This window comes from Microtus ochrogaster, chromosome 5, assembly GCF_000317375.1.
Source record: "Microtus ochrogaster isolate Prairie Vole_2 chromosome 5, MicOch1.0, whole genome shotgun sequence".
NCBI lineage: Eukaryota > Metazoa > Chordata > Mammalia > Rodentia > Cricetidae > Microtus > Microtus ochrogaster.
In genome coordinates, this window is record NC_022012.1 from 47,864,646 (window position 1) to 47,881,629 (window position 16,984).

The 16,984-nt window shown below is 38.7% G+C and overlaps 1 protein-coding gene across 2 annotated transcripts in view; it reads left to right on the forward strand.

Annotated features, from left to right (window-relative positions):
• Window positions 1-15,049, forward strand: part of LOC101980770 (protein NPAT) — a 34,468-nt gene extending 19,419 nt beyond the window's left edge. The window contains exons 13-18 of one of the 2 annotated variants that reach the window (XM_013346297.2): window positions 2,324-3,961; window positions 7,656-7,771; window positions 7,853-7,961; window positions 11,195-11,255; window positions 11,349-12,483; window positions 13,698-15,049. In XM_013346297.2, the coding sequence (XP_013201751.1) occupies window positions 2,324-3,961; window positions 7,656-7,771; window positions 7,853-7,961; window positions 11,195-11,255; window positions 11,349-12,483; window positions 13,698-13,775 (3,137 nt within the window). In that variant the 3' untranslated portion in view covers window positions 13,776-15,049. The remainder of the gene's footprint in view (window positions 1-2,323; window positions 3,962-7,655; window positions 7,772-7,852; window positions 7,962-11,194; window positions 11,256-11,348; window positions 12,484-13,697) is intronic. The other variant, XM_005347356.2, reaches the window with a different exon arrangement.
• The last annotated feature ends 1,935 nt before the right edge of the window (window positions 15,050-16,984 follow it).

Sequence of the window (16,984 nt, forward strand, 5' to 3'; positions counted from 1 at the left end):
AGCTAAAAGATTAATTTTTCATACTCATTTTTTTCTTTTTTTTGGGGGGGAGGCAGAAATCCATACTCATTTTTTTCATAAAGCAGTAGACACACAATCTAATAATAAATAGATTAGCCAATGGACAAGTCTGTAATGAAACAGTTTCATTAAGGCTCAAATTCTAATGTCTGATCTATTAGAGTTTTTCAGTCCTCTGACTTAAGCAGACAGTCATAAGTATTTCAAGGAAATTATATAGTATATGCTGATAGTCTTGAATTTGGTTATTTGTAAGTTTGTAGGTTATCCTGCATCCCTGCTGTCTTTATTTGGAGCCTTTCAGTTATGTCTTTCTTGGAATACCAACATAGCATAGTTAGTCCATACATAGGAAGCACTTTGTGAATTAAAGAAAAACATGAGTAAATCAGTATTAAAATTTTAAAATATAGAATATTTTTTAAAGAAATTTTGTCAAGTTTAGCACAAATTTATAGAAGTACATAATAAAATTGTATTAGCTTTCTGTTATGAAATCAAATCAAGAACTTGCCTCTCAAGTGAGAAAAGGGTCTTTGCCAGCACAACAAAGAGTCCTTTCAGTCCCTGGGTCTCTGTTCTTCAGATAGTCATCATCTTCACTTTTCATAATTTGGTAAACTTTATGCCTTTTTCAGCACCAGCCACATCCATATTATTTAGTCTCTCTACAAGCTATGCTTGATCATCATTTTTCTTTACCTGTTTTGATTGATTGGTGATTTTTTTTTGTTGTTGTTGTTTTTTTTTTTGTTTTTCGAGACAGGGTTTCCCTGTGGCTTTGGAGCCTGTCCTGGAACTAGCTCTTGTAGACCAGGCTGGTCTCGAACTCACAGAGATCCGCCTGCCTCTGCCTCCCAAGTGCTGGGATTAAAGGCGTGCGCCACCACCGCCCGGCTTGATTGGTGATTTTTTTGTGACAGGGTTTCTCTGTGTCGCCCTGGCTACCCTGGAACTTTCTCTGTAGAACCAGACTGGCCTTGAACACAGAGATCCACCTGTCTCTGTCACATGAGTGCTGGAATTAATGGTGTGTGCCGCCACCACCGTGTTCCTTACCTGTTTTTAAGTGAAATGAGTAATGGCTTCCAGTTTTTTCACATCTTGTCCTCAAAAACTTATTTAGAATATCTTTCATTGAGTTCATTGTTAATAACAAAGCTCAACTTTGCATTTCTTAGGCTGAACTATATTTGTGCATTTGTTTGTGTGTTTGTTTACAACTAAAAGATTGTTTCACTGAAGCTTTAGCATAAGCAAAATAAAATTTGTAATCCTGTCCTCAGAAAGTCTTACAAATTCATTAAGAAACCTCTTTCAGGTTGAAAATGGAGCTTGTGCAAGAGTGTTTATGTAACCTAGTGCTCAATTTAATCTTTAGCACTGTTTTTTTTTAAAAAAAATATATAATTTGTCCTGTATTTGTGTGGCCTAATAAAATTTCCCCTAATCTCTCCCTCAATATAGAATTAAGTGGGCTCTATACACTATATGATTTTACCAGTTATAATAGTTACAGACATTTTTCTGGATTTTTCCCTATTTCTTTCCATATTTGTTCAAATAATCTCAATTATTACTTCTGTAAAATTCACTGTATTGATGCTACATTGTTTCCTCTTAAAAAGATTTTTTTTTTAATTTCTTTTTGGCCTTTTTCCTATATTATATTACAATTTTCTATTCTGTGTTTTTTCCTAGGTATTTTAATCTCTATAAGATCATTGAGTCAACTGTTCATATTTGCATTCTAGAAAAATGTGTATGGTTGTCCTCAGTAAATATGTTAAATGTTAAAGTGTACACAGAAATCGTGTTAATTGAGCAAAATGATCTTGGTCTCATTTTACCATTAAAAATAAATCAGGCAAATAGAGTAAGTAGACATGGCAAAATTTGAAAATCCCATCATTCAGGAGGCTTGAAGTGAGAGAATCACTGCAAGTTCAGGGCCAGTGTGGGCTACTTACATAGTGGGACCTGTCTAAAAAACATCGAGAAGAAAAAAAAGTCTAGATAGGGAAGCAACTATTTCCACTATTGTTTAGAGCCAGATTAGGGCATTTTGTCTTCTGGTAAGTACTGGATGTTCTTAAGCCTGTGTACATTTTCCTTCTTTGGCGTCTGTTTTCCTAGAAACTTGGAAACAATCTGACATTTGTTAATTGTGCATCAGTCTTAAACTTAACTGTTATGCCAAAGATTAGTGTTTTCTTGGCAAAGTAGGTTGTACAGGAAAAATGGCTGCTTTCAGAAGCTAAACATACTCAACGTAACTTTCCATCACACTGGTGTTTTACAGATGGGCAGTCTGGTCAGCCTCCCTTTTGTACATCCTTTCAAAATGAAGATGTATTATTAAGTGATTTGAAGAATGGCAATAGCCACGATGTTCTTCAACAAGAATCCCAGGAAAATTTCTCCCAAATAAACACTAACATTCAAAAAAAGGTCTTTAAAACAGCTGTACCTGCTGAACAGAAGTGTGCCCTTGATATTACCTTTGAGTCTGTGTCTAATTTGAGTGACTTTAACCAAAGAGGAGGCTCTACTGAATGTAATGACCATTGTTCTGAGTTATACACCAGTCAGATGCCCACTGACACTGAAAGGGCTGTGGAGGTTGAAAAGGATTCTTTGTCTACAAGTATGCTGAATGAACCTCAGATACAGCCTGATCAGCCTGATATACCAGTGACTTCATTTGTGTCCCTTGGTAGTGAAGCCAATGATGAAAACTTAATTCTCTCTGGGAAAAATACCCAGCTTTTGTCCCAGGATACTCCATTAACTGGAAAGCCATCTAAAAGTCAATTTTGTGAAAATTCTAACAATATAATAGAAGTTAAAACTAATTCCCATGGTTCCGAGTCACTAGATTCTTGTCAAACTCAAAGCAGTAAAATTGAAACTAATAGTGTGTCATCAGTTGCAGCACAGCCACTACCGGATTGCCAGGGTAATTCTCCACTGCAGAGTAAAGCATCACCTGGGACTGTTGAAAGTTCAGCTTTAAATGTATCTGAACAAATAGAAATTCATCTTGAAGAATCAGTCCCTTCAGATAAACAGCTATCTAATGGTTCAGCATCTGTTGACTTGAATCATATGGAAAACAAGCCTGAGACACTTAAGTCTAAGAACTCCCAAGAGCTTTCCTCTTCTGTGAAAGATGGAGATACAATTTTTCTCTCTTTGGGTGAACACAACAGCTGTGAAGAAGTTGCACTGGTTCCCCGAGAGGATAATCCTGTGAAAAATAATCATTCGCTTCCTTCAGAATCTGGTGGTTCAGTGGGAGGGTCTCCTGAGACCCAAAGTACTGATGGTAAGCCTAGCAAAGACTCAGTGGAGGTGGATGCGTCAAGTATTGTGTCTCTCAAAATTATCATTAGTGATGATCCATTTGTTTCCTCAGATGCAGAGCTTAACAGCGCTGTATCTAGTATCAGTGGAGAAAACTTGCCAACGATAATTCTGTCTTCTAAATCTCCTGCCAAAAATGCAGAATTTGTTACATGCCTGTCTTCAGAAGAAACTACAAGTGCTGTTGTATCTGTGGAAGTAGGGGATACTGGCTCGATGGAGCAGAACCTTGTAGTGCTGAAACCTGAGGAACCTGTGGTAAGCAATCCTCAGAGTGAAGATGGCATTACTTTTTCAACCAGTGTTGCACCGTGTATTCCTAAGGACGGAGGATACATACAGTTGATGCCTGCCACAAGCACAGCCTTTGGCAATTCAAGTAACATTTTGATAGCTACCTGTATGACTGATCCAACAGCCTTGGGACCAACTGTCAGTCAATCTAATGTAGTGGTATTGCCTGGGAATTCTGCACCTATGACTGCACAGCCTCCTCCACAGCAGTTACAGACACCACCAAAGTCTAACAGTGTATTTGCTGTCAACCAAGCTGTGTCACCAAACTTTTCACAAGGTAACTCTAAGAGCATATTGGAGGTGAGCTGGGGATATAGTGGTGGAAAAGCACTTGTATAGCATGTGCAAGACTGTGGACTGTATCTCCAACACTGAATGAAAAGTGATACGTGTATGTATGTGTAATTTATATGTGTGTGCACACATTTTGGAGCTTCTCTGGATTGCAATCTTAATTTTCTTGTGTGAAGTCACTGACAAGGAGATAATATAGATAATTCACATGACAAAATATCATACAAATAATTGCTTATGCTTCTTCCTACCTAATTCAGCCAGGTTTTGTTTAAATCTGGTAGGCTATAGCTTTAATTTTTTTCTGCCATAGTTTTTCGTCTACAGCACTAAGCTGTGAAAAAGAAAAGAACATAATTCATTTCATGACTGTAAAAATATTTTAACTCAATGTAGCAGGATATTTCTTTATTCTTATTATAGTCATAGTTTTTTGTTTGTTTGTTTGTTTGTTTGTTTTCCTGGGGGGTAGGGGAGTTTTGAGACAGGGTTTCTTGGTATAGCCCTGGCTGTTTTGCAACTCATTCTATAGACCCACTTGACTCTGCCTCCCAAGTGCTGGGATTACAGGCGTGTGCTGCCACCACCTGACCCTATAGTAAGTTTTTAAGGAATTTGTCTTTTAGAGAGACTTTCAAGAAAACCTGAATTCTACTAAAACTCTTTGTCATTTCTCACATTCTGTTGCTATTTAGAAATGATTCTTTAGAGGCTCCACGGGGCTCTTGTCTTCATTGTATGCTGCTTTACATACAGTTAGTAATTGACAAGCTTATCATATCTATTGGTTTATGTTTTTTTTTGTTTGTTTTTTTTTGTTTTGTTTTGTTTGTTTTGTTTTTTTTTTTGTTTTTGTTTTTCGATACAGGGTTTCTCTGTGGTTTTGGAGCCTGTCCTGGAACTAGCTCTTGTAGACCAGGCTGGTCTCGAACTCACAGAGATCCGCCTGCCTCTGCCTCCCTAGTGCTGGGATTTATGTTTTTTAGAGATAAGAATTTACACATGTTCTCCTATATCCCCATGTGTACTGATTTATAGATTATTTAATTATTATTAACTATTAAATTTGGTGAATCTATTTTAAGAACTATTTCAAATGAGGTAAAGAAGAGGCCAGAACTGTTGCATAATATGAAGCTTGAGTTAAAGCTTAGAGAAATGAGGTAAGATTTGAAGCCAAGGGGAGTAGAATAAGTATTCGTGGATGCAGGTTTGTGTGACAATAAGATGAATCTGACAGGGATAGTTAGTGTATTAGGAAAAGGTACATTCACACCAGGACTAAATAACTAAGCTTTTCTTGTGGCTGACTCCTAAGGACCATGTATGCACTATAATTTTCCCTTGGTAGTTTAATCTGGTCACAAAAGTATTGTTTTTGGTCAATACCATTAAGATAAAAAATAGTTAAAGGCTGTAAATCCTCACTTGGAATCCAAGTTTTCTGATACAAAGTTCAAACATGAGACGTTGACTACTAGTGTCTAATTAGTTTCAGTCTTCTTCGTTAGAAGAATCAGTATGTGATGGGTCATCTAGCCATAGTCTAGTCTCGAGCTTAGGATAATATCGCCAAGTTGCTTTTTCTTCATTTCTCAACTTTATTACTGTACTTAATCATTGTCTTAATTAGGGTTACTGTTGTGATGTAAACACCATTATCATTAACAGTTATGGTAGGGGAAGGGTTATTTCACTCATTATGCCATAGGAAAAGTTAATCATTGAAAGAGGTGAGGGCAGGAACTCAAGAAGTGGAGTCAGGAATAGATGCAGAGCAGTCCTGAGGACATAGAGGGCTGCTGCTTACCGGTTCCTCCCACTCTTGCTCATGACTTGCTCAGTCCGTTTTTTTTTTTTTTTTTTTTTTTTTTTTTTATAAATAAAACCTGGATCGATAGATTGGGAATGGCACCACCCAACGATAGGTTGGGCCCTCCTGTGTCAATTACTAAGAAAATGCCCTACAGGCTTGCCTACAACCCAGTCTTAGAGAGGCATTTCTCAGTTGAGGTTCCCTCCTTTCAGGTAACTCTAGCTTGTATCAAGTTGACATAAAACTAGCCACCACAGTTGATGCCTTGTCATCTTGACACACAAACACATTACTGTTAAGCCACAACTTTTCTTTTTCTTCTCAGAGATCACACATCAGTATCAACATTGAAGTATAAACATTCCAAATTTTAAATTATAAAGTCCCATGATCTTTAAAAATTCATTCTCTTGTGGTTGGAGAAATGTCTCAGTGGTTAAGAGCACTAGCTCTTCTTCCAAAGGATCCAGGTGTAATTCCCAGCACCCACATGGCAGCTCACACCTGTCTGTAACTCCAGGGGTTTGGCACCCTTAAACAAGCATATGTGCAGGCAAAGGATAACATTTTTTTTAAAAAAAAAAAAAATCTGTCTTCAAAAGAGGCAATCTCTTTTAAAATTCAGAGTCTTTCAACTGTGCTCTTATCAAACCAAAAATAGTTACTTAAGGAGGGAAGAACAAGGGCACAGTCACAATCTGGACAAAGCAAAACCAAACTCAACAATATAAATCATTCACTGTCTGATGTGTGAGATTCACTCATCTTCTGGGCTCCTCCAGAGTAACACAAAGAACTGGGGTCACTTCTCAGACTCTGCCCTCTGCAGCACACACAGCTCGTTGTCTAGGCTACGGATGGCTCCACTCCACCACCTGCTACTGTTCTTGGTGGTCATCCCATAGTGCGGGGTCCCTGCCACACAGTGCCAAGCCTCAGCTGCTCTCCATGACCCCTTGATGCCTTCAAAATCAGTACTGCCAGGGTGACCCTTACTTACACTACCAAGATTGGCTACCAGTATGAAGTACAACCTTGGCTGCTTCTGGAACACAGCTTCTGTGTGCTTACCCCAAGGAAGTACTTCCCAGAAGACTTCACCTCAGTGATGCTAGTCTCTTATTCACAACTGGTTCTTCAGCACCAACTATCCCAGCAGAGCAAAGGTTTTATTTGAGTACTTCTGGGCTCTTGCTTATCACAGCCAATTCTTCAACTCCAGGTGACCAGACACTACAGATTCTTCACACACAAGGCCCAATACAGTGTTTGCTTCCCTCTGAAACTTAACAATTCAGGCCTTCATCATCTGCACTGTTCTTAACATTCTTCCAAGCTCCTAAAGAACCGCTCACTGAACTCTTTTTTTTTTTTTTTTGGATTTTTTCGAGACAGGGTTTCTCCGTAGCTTTTGGTTCCTGTCCTGGAACTAGCTCTGTAGACCAGGCTGGCCTCTGCCTCCCAAGTGCTGGGATTAAAGGCGTGCGCCACCACCGCCCGGCTCACTGAACTCTTAATATCTAGCCCAAAGTTCCAAAGTCCTTCCGCGGTCCTCCCCAGAACGTGGTTAGGTCTGACAGTAATACTCCACTCGTAGTACCAACTTCTGTTTTAGTTAGTGTTAGTGATGTGATGAAACACCATGACCAAAAGAAACTTGGGGAGGAAAGGATTTATTTCACAGTTCTGTACAGCAGTTCATCAGTGAGGGCAGGAACCTGGAGGCTGGAGCTGGTGCAGAGATTGTTAGGAAAGAAGATTTGGTGATAGAATTTGCTTCAAAATACTAATTTCTTTGGCATTTATTGTTGTCAGAAGACTTATGGAAGTAAACCTGATTTTAATGAAAATTGCTTTTTAGGCTCTGCTATCATAATTGCTTCTCCAGTACAGCCTGTGCTTCAAGGAATGGTGGGAATGATACCTGTGTCTGTAGTTGGACAGAATGGAAATACATTCTCTACTCCTCCTCAGCAGGTATGTTTATGAACTAAGAGTAGTGTGGGGAAGCATTCCAGCAACTGCTTAGTTAATTTTTTTCTGTGTGTTTCCTTCTAGGTCCTTCATATGCCTTTAGCAGCACCTGTTTGTAACAGAAGTATTACTCAGTTCCCCATTCCTCAAAAATCTCAGAAGGCTCAGGGACTCAGAAACAAGCCTATTATAGGTACTTGTTCAAAGAGCTTGAACGTTGTGTTTGTGAAGCCGCAACTGAATGTTTTCTTTTTTGTTTTTTCAAGATTGGGTTTCTCTGTGTAGCTCTGGCTGAACTCAGATATCTGCCTGCCTCTGCCTCCCAAGTGCTGAAATTAGATACCCAGAGAATGTTTTCTTGAATACCTTGTACATCCCTAACAAGCAGTTCTCTTTCCCTTCAAGCAAGCAGTTTTTGATTGGACAGCTTTGATTCTGGTAAATCCCTTTGCTTTGCTGAAGGCTTTAGGTTTTATCCATTGTTTCTCAGTATGTTCTTTGGAGCTGCCTAAAATCATAATTCCCTTTTTTTTTTTTCAAACAATTTTGAAGTGTTTAACAAAATAAATGTAACACCTTCTCTTGTTCCCTGCTTTTGCAAGTGGTCCTACCATCTCTTTACATGTGTCAAAAAACTGAGTTACTCTTTAACACACATTTCCCTTAGTTCAAATAGTCATAACTTTCTGTCACATCAATAGTGTTCTACCCTGTTTTGTTTTGTTTTTAAGATCCTCAATTTTCTTGTTCATCCTATATTTCTTAGTTGAGTAACACTCCTGCCCCATACATATTAGAATATGTGACTTCCTACCTAAACAATTTCAGTAACTCCCAGTTGGTCACAGGATAAAACTGAAGCTCCTGGCCTAGGCTGGTGGCAAACTATAACCCGCACATGGGAGACTGAAACAAGAGACTAGACCAGGTGGAACAAGTTAGCGAGATCCTTCTTGAGAAGGGAAAGGAAGTGAAGGAATTGCTCCCTGAGCATTCCCTAAGAATATTCTGGATTTCATTGGAGCGTGTTGTAATGTCTGTCTTTTTACTGCCAGTGTTATTAACTTGGAACTCCCTGTCCCGTCCCTCCCACCTCAGTTGTTTGTTTTTGGTTAGTTTGGCCTAGGAACTTTTCAGTCTTGTTAATCTTTACAGAGAATCAGCTCTTTGTGAGATTCATTCTGTATTTATTTTAGTACCTGTTTCTGCCCTGATCTTTATCATTCCTTACCATCTGCTTTCCACATTTGAGTTTGTTTGTTTGCTGGAACCTTCAGATGCATCATCGTTCGGTGACACTGTTCTTGGAGAGATGTGAACAAACATCTCCTCGCCCCAGATGAAGAACCAGGAAACAGACCATAGATCAGAATCTAACTTGGTGAACCAATGAGCTCTTTTGGATTTACTTACAGGAACTTGAGTGAGGGGTTACTAACAGCAAAAATGACTCAGACTCAAGCTGTATCACCAAAGCCCACAAAAGCCTGGGTGACAGCTTACAAAATCTAGGAACCTGGCCACTCTGCACCCCCTAATAGATGTAGAAACCTGGAGTGTACTGTACAATCTATAGGCAACACAGCTGGCTGGAATCCTTTCCAGGTAACTCTGGGGATCTGAATCTCTTCCAGGCAGATGGGCAAATATAAAACTTTAAGTTTCACCTGACCTCCCAAAAGTAACAGAAGTATAAATACTAAAAATTAATAATAACAAAAAAGAAATTAAAACATTTAGGGCAAAGATTAAAATACAAACTAAAATTGATAGAAGGTTTTTTTTGTTTTTGTTTTTTTTTTGGTTTTTCGAGACAGGGTTTCTCTGTGGCTTTGGAGCCTGTCCTGGAACTTGCTCTGTAGACCAGGCTGGCCTCGAACTCACAGAGATCCGCCTGCCTCTGCCTCCCGAGTGCTGGGATTAAAGGCGTGCGCCACCATCGCCCGGCTATAGAAGGATGTTTTCAGTTTGTATTTCTTCCTGGTTGGGGAGAGCCTTCTGGTTACTTTAGGGAGCAGGTTTGCCAAACTATCCATGCTTCTTCTTCCTGTTCTTGCCAGGGTGGGGGCTGTTGAGAATTAGATTAAGACCCCTTACTGCACCTCTGTTTTGATCCCCATTCTGCTGTTTCAAGTCTGTTAGTCCCATCAGGATGTTGTGACATGTTCACCATTCTGCTGCTTTTCCTGCAGTCTGAGGATCTGCTCATGTGGGTAGTGGCAGGCATGAGGAAATGGTAAGGGCCTTGTGCCCTTTTCTGGTACCTTATATGTGGCCTGTTGAGGGCCTTGTGCCCTTTTCTGGTACCTTATATGTGGCCTGTTGCTCCACTCTCTTCTCCAGCTCCATTAAATTCAGCCTCCAGTTGGTACTGTCTCTGCCTGGTTCCTGTAGCATCTGGTTTTCAGAGTTGTTTGATATCACTTTCCTGGACCCAACTCAGCATAACAGTGTGGTGTGGCTGGGTATACCAGCTGGCTTCTTTATGGAGAAAAGTCTGTCTAGTCTTATTTCATGTAACTCTTCCTTTTTATTCCTCCTCCATTGGTGATTTTATTACTTTGACTTCCTGCTTTCTCACTACTTCTAGTTTATTATAGCTCCTTCTCTCAAGATGCTTTCTTACACTTAAGCTCTCTTGATCTAAGTACAGTTGACTTCTTTTCTCAGTTTCTTTGACATTTGCAGGTTCAGCCAACCACAGGCAGAATTTTGGAGAGTTGTAACTGCATTTGTGCTGAAGAGACTTTTCTCATCATTTTTCCCTGAACAATACAGTATTAGCTACTAACATGATATTTCATATGAGTAACCTAGAGATGATTAAAGGATTTGCTTAAGTTCTGTGCAAGTACAGCTCCATTTTTCTGTAAGGAACCAAGCTATGTGCAGGTATTGTTATCAATGGGATCAATTCACTCAGACGAACTGGTGTAGTAAGTGCCATTAAAAGCTGTAGTTCTTGAAGGCTGGATTTGTGTTGGCCTGAAATTCAGTCATTTGGTCTGTATCTAGATTTTCTTTATGAAATGAGTGAATATGCTATAGAAAATTTAAATATTTAAAAAAAATAGTATAGCCAGGTGGTGGTGGTGCATATCTTTAATCCCAGCACTCAGGAAGCAGAGGTGGGCGGATATCAATGAGTTCAAGGTCAGCCTGGTGTACAGAGAGTTCCTGGACTGTCAGGACTGTTATACAGAGAGCATCTATCTCGAAAAACCAAACGACCAAATAAATCAATGAATAAATGAATAAAATTAAAAATAAAAAGAATAATATATCTATGAAAATGTTTTATTTGCAAATTAGCAGTCATTTAAATTTTTTCTCATGTAACATCATCTGGCTCATTTTTTTTCAGAGGAGTATATATATTCTTTCACAAATATTTTTCTTTTCTAATGAATTAACTTATGATTCCAGGAAAACAAGTAAATAATTTGACAGATTTGTCCAGTCTTTCAGGAGCATGTCATATGCAAAGGTAAGGATAAAATAATTTATACTGTAGATTATTAAAATGCTCAAATGACAAATTTCATATTACTAAAAATGAGATGTTATACTTTCATTTCAGTAGAACTGAAGCTTCTGATAAGAATATAGCCCCTGAACTTGGGAAAAAATTAGAAGAGGTCACAATTCCTCTCTCAGCAGAGAGGATAGCTCCTGCCAGCAAGCCATTTGAAAGTCATAGGCGTGTGCTCTGTTTCGATAGCACTGTTTCTTCTGTGACAAATACGCAGAGGCCACAGAATAAGATGACCTCCCAAAACAAAGAAAAGAAGGACACGTCCTTTCCTCCTACTGACTCAGCCATCGTCCCCTCCACCTTAAAACCACCCTCTAACAGTGCCGTTAAAAGAGAGAGGGAGAGAACTGTGCCCAAGGTTTTGTCTAAATCAGAAGCTGCCTTTAGCCGACACACCACTGTGAAAGAAATTCAATCTGAAAAGAAAGTTTTCCCCACAGAAGTAGCCCTTGAGTCTTTCCATAAAGCAACAGCTAACAAGGAAAACGAGTTGTGCAGTGATGGGGAAAGACAAAAGAGTCCAGACTCTTCAAAACTGCCTGTTGGGCAACAGAATGGGAGCTTGCGGAATGAAAAAGCTATAGCTTCCCTGCAGGAGTTGACCAAAAAACAAGCCACATCCTCAAACAATAAAAATGCTACTTCTATAGGTGGAACTGTGAAAGACCTAAAACAAGAGCAAAGTAAATCTACCAATTCTTTAGTTGGTGCAGAAATATTGCAGGATGTTCCACTGCACAGCCCAGCAAATAGGATTGCTGATACTGATTTGCCAGTACCCCGGACACCTGGCTCAGGAGCAGGGGAAAAGCATAAAGAAGAACCTGCCGACAGTATGAAGGCACCCTCTAGTAGGCGCTTTGGTGAAGATGGCAGCATGCCCAGAATAATGGTCCCTCCTGTTACTGCAGACTTGCCTGCCTGCAGCCCAGCCAGTGAAACAGGCAGTGAAAATAGTGTGAGCATGGCTGCTCATACGCTTATGATTCTCTCTAGAGCAGCAATCGCTAGGACGACAGCAACTCCTCTGAAAGATAACACACAGCAATTTAGAACATCTTCAAGGAGCACTACAAAAAAGCGGAAAATTGAAGAATTAGATGAGCGGGAGCGAAACTCCCGTACTTCTACTAAAAATCTTGCAAATTCATCAGTACCAATGAAAAAGAAGAAAATCAAGGCAAGTTTAAAAGTTTTTCATTCCAGTTCCACTTCTGTCCCTTCCTTCAGTGTTCACATTAGATAGAGAAAGAACTTAGTACTGTTTTGCTACAGCTACCTGACCAAATGTACCCTCAGGACCATACACTTAGTAGTGTTTCCCAGTCATGATGATATCATTCTTAGGAAAAGTGAATGTTTCTATCCTGATATCTATCACCCAGGATTTTTCATGGGAACACATAAAATGTGAAAGAATGGGAAACTACCATTACATGAATTACCCAGTAAAACACTACCTTACTTTCTTTGACTTGGAGTTTTCTACTTGTTTCCCCTCTCTTCCATGGTCTTTAAGAAAAATTCATGTCCCCGTGTTTTTTCTTACCATGATTGTCTTTAGTAAGGCAGTGCAAGGGTAGTAGCAATGATAAATGCATATATCTAAAATTTGTTTTACTGAGTAGACTGAATCGAAAATATGTGAGGACCATAGAGGAAATATAATAGGTGGGGAAAGGATATCTAGGTTTTGTGCCCTGCAACTCTGAGTTTGACCTCTGTTTCAACTGCTTGTTATCCCTGTGACTGTCCATGATTCTGTGCCTCATCATTTCCCATAAAATCATACATCTTACTCTGTGGTTTTATAGTCTGCTATATAGTCTACTACTTCAAAAAGTATCTCTAGTTAATGGTAGGAACTTGGTGAGTGAGTGGTAATCTTTGTGTGTTAGCAAAGGGGCCAGGTGGTAAAGGTACTTGTTCTCAAGACTGATGATTATGGAGTTTGATCCCTAGAAACCACATGGTAGAAGCAGAAAAGCTCCCCAAAACAGTCCTCTGACTTGTGTACTCGTCTGTGTATATGTGTGTACAAATGTATTGCACACATACAAAATTAGTATAATAAAACAATATACTTTCTAAGGCCTGTGGTTTTACAAACATGACCACCTTAAAGGAAGCGTGTTCTCGTCTGACATTCACATAACATACTCGAGATTTGTTTCCTGCCTTTTGCCTAAACTAATATTTAATTACAATTAAAGTGTATTTTAACATTGGGTTGATAAAACCTGTCTTTCCCTGTAGAAATAAAATTATGACAGAATCAAAAATGATGCAGTTTAATAGTAAAGAACTCTATATAATGTTTTAGGTGATCTGCTAAGAAAATTATCTAGCCTAGAGTTCATTGTTTTTCCTTCTCTCTTGTTTTTGTCTTCACAGAAAAAGAAGCTACCTAGTTCATTTCCAGCAGGAATGGATGTGGACAAATTCTTGCTGTCGTTGCATTATGATGAGTGAACCCCCTGATGTAGAGAACAGTAGCTGTTTAAAACTAGTGTCCTTCAAACTGTGCGTGTAGGAAATGGGATCGCGACAGACTCTGCAAACATGACCTGCACTTTCATTGTACTGAGATTTCACTTTATATCTTAAGTCATGCTGTTTCTGAAGCAGCTTCCTGGTTTGTAAATAGACTTCCTTGCTATATTTTTATTTTAGAAAAAAGAAAATGTGCAAAAATATAAGTAAAGCCAATCTGAAACTGTACAGCTTTGACACTGTATATTGTACATGTGTATATCGTGTAGAAATACAGCTTAGGTCAGCCTAGTTCCCACACTCTTGACTTCTATGATGCCTAAGGCTTCTGGAGTAGTTTCTCATCTCCTTTGTAGGAAGATGATGGTTATTCATATAAATTACCTTCAGCCAACATTAATAAGACACTTAAATATACAGCCACTAAGTAAAAAATAATGATGATAACCACCTCAACTGGTTAATACCTAATCAGAAAGCAGCAGCTTGATGATTACCCTCGGAATCAATAATTTATCACGCCTTTCTCATAAATTGCAGTAAAAACTATATTTCTGAAATTCTGTACTTTCTTCCAATCATCTGTTCTCTTTGTTTTAAAGAGATTTTTATAAACCATTTATTAAGTGTTCTGATACTTCAATTATAAAATTTTACAGAACATTAAGTGGTTAGACTATTGAGCCATAAAAATTTGACTTACGTAGTAGTTGAGATTTCTTTATTGTATATAAACTTTCCCTGAGTACTAGGGATACAAAGAATTGCACTAATTCATAGAATTTTTCACATACTAGTGACCAATGCACATTTAATTTAAATCTTGTATGTAAAAGCTTATGTGGAGGATTGTCTTCTGGTGTCTTTGAAAGTCATGTCCATCATAAGATGTAAAAATACAAATCATAGTTCTATTGTAATTTAGTTTGCCCTAAAGTGGGGTGTGTAAATAACTGTGTCTGTACTTACCTATAGAGCATTGTGTTCCTAGAATGTTGTAAATACTTGTTCTCGAGGGCCTTAGGGGAAGGAGAGGTGCCTTCTCTGTGCTGACGGAGTGTGTTATAGAAGTAACAGTCAAGTTGAAAAGCTGGCTTAAACTTTAAAGTAATGACAGAAATTATTATTAATACTTGACCAATTGTGCCTAGATATTGAAGTGTTTTTGTAAGTCCTTTCTGTTTAACTAAATATCAGTATATTAGGATTTTTTTTTCCTACGAGTGTATATTTTATTAAAAAGTCACTTTCTTCAACCATTTTTTTGTACTGGGCCTTTAACAAATAAATCCATCCCACTGTAATAACAAAAAAGTTTTCAATATAAAAATTACATCTTTAATTGCTAGACTTTACTGTACAAATTTATACTGAGAAATTTTTATATGACTGATCTAGTCCTAAGGAACTGAATAATCATACAGTTAATATTTACATAACTCAGTTTGGATCTCTCCTACAGTTAAGTTTGAATAAATGTATTTTCATTAACTTTACAAGTTTGAATTTATATTGACAGTCCTATTTAGAAACTGTTTGTTCAATTTCTTTGCAGGTTAGTTAATTCTCACTGTTTTTTAGGAATTCACATAATGCAGAAAATTGCAGATTTTCTTGTTTAATTGAAATCTATGTGCTACATTGTGAAAATTCGTATATAAGTTAACTCGTGATTTATGTAATAGTTGTGTGTGTTTTTTAGTCAGTGTCTCTCATGTAGCTCAGCTCACTTTGGATTCATTATATAGTCAAGTGACTTTTAATTCCTGATACTCCTTGCTACCTCCTAAATGCCTAGTATTGTAGGCATGTACCACACACAACTTCTTCAGGATTCTCTTCCTTGTTCTTTGGTGGGTTTGTTGTTGTTTGCTTGTTTTATTTTTTGAGACAGGGTCTCTATGTAGTCCTGGCTGACATCAAACTCGGAGATCTTCTGCCTCTGCCTCCCAAGTTCTGGGATTAAAGGTGTGTGTTACCATGCCTGGCCTTCAGGATTTTTAGTGAACTATCCTGAAGCACTAGATAGTAAGTCCAAAGACAGTCTGCACATACGCACAACCAGAGAACAGTGTCAGGATGTTTTAATTCTATGCCATTCTCCCTTAGGACAAGGTCTCTCTAGGCCTGGAGCTTCATGATTTTAACCTGTGCTGACTGGTCAGCAAGTCCCAGAAATTCTCCTGTCTTCCTCTTTGTGGGACCCTCACCCCTTATTCTCAAAGGGGTGAGAAGAAATTTCCTAGCAGAATGTTTTCTCAGGAAGAATGTGACCTTCCCCTCTCCCACCTGGGAGCATAAGGTCACTTAGCTCAGCCCAGCCAGCCAACCACCTGGTGATAAAGACGCAGAATGGGAGAGAGCAAAAGACCTTGCACCCGTGCCAAAAGCAGCTTCAAAAAGCCTCTTTGTAGTTACACATTTAAACGCTCACCCCACAGAGGAGATACAATTCCTCTCTACCTCACTGCAGCGGGGTCAGAGATGGGTTCTAAATATGTTTGTATTATGCTAATTAAACCTTGCTTATTACAGTCTGGGCCTCTTTGGTGGTCTCTCTCTGGGGGTCGCAATCTGGGTATAACACTCCTGTCTTTGTTTCCCACATTCAGCAGCAAGGGTACAGGTATACAAGCCATTTTCATATGTGCTGTTCATATATAGGTGCTGAAGATCTGAATTTCCATGCTCAGCAAGCACTTAGCCACTAAGTCACCTGCTCTGCCTTCATTTCATTGTTTTTAGGTGTTACAAATAGAAACATCACTGAGCCAATTTGTAAAGAAACATCTGTTTACATATTCATTTATTTCCTTAGACATTTTACTAGTTACTTTTCTGCCAACAAGTAATTGTTTCTTCTAAACCACATATTTATACCTTGCAAGATGTATATTCAACTAAATCATCACTTATTTCTCTAGGCTTTTATTTAACGTGTTTAAAATAGCAGTAGTTAGGCGGAAGAATGCTTTCTCCTGACTCATCTCGTAGTTTGTTAAAATCAGCTGTCCTTTCCCGTGTTCATTTATTTGTATTTCATCCTACCGCACTTCACACTCAACAGTTCTAAAGTCGGGCTGGAGAGATGGCTAAGAGGTTAAGAGCACTGGCTGCTCTTTCAGAGGTCCTGAGTTCAATTCCCAGCAACCACATGGTGGCTCACAACCATTTGTACTAAGATCTGG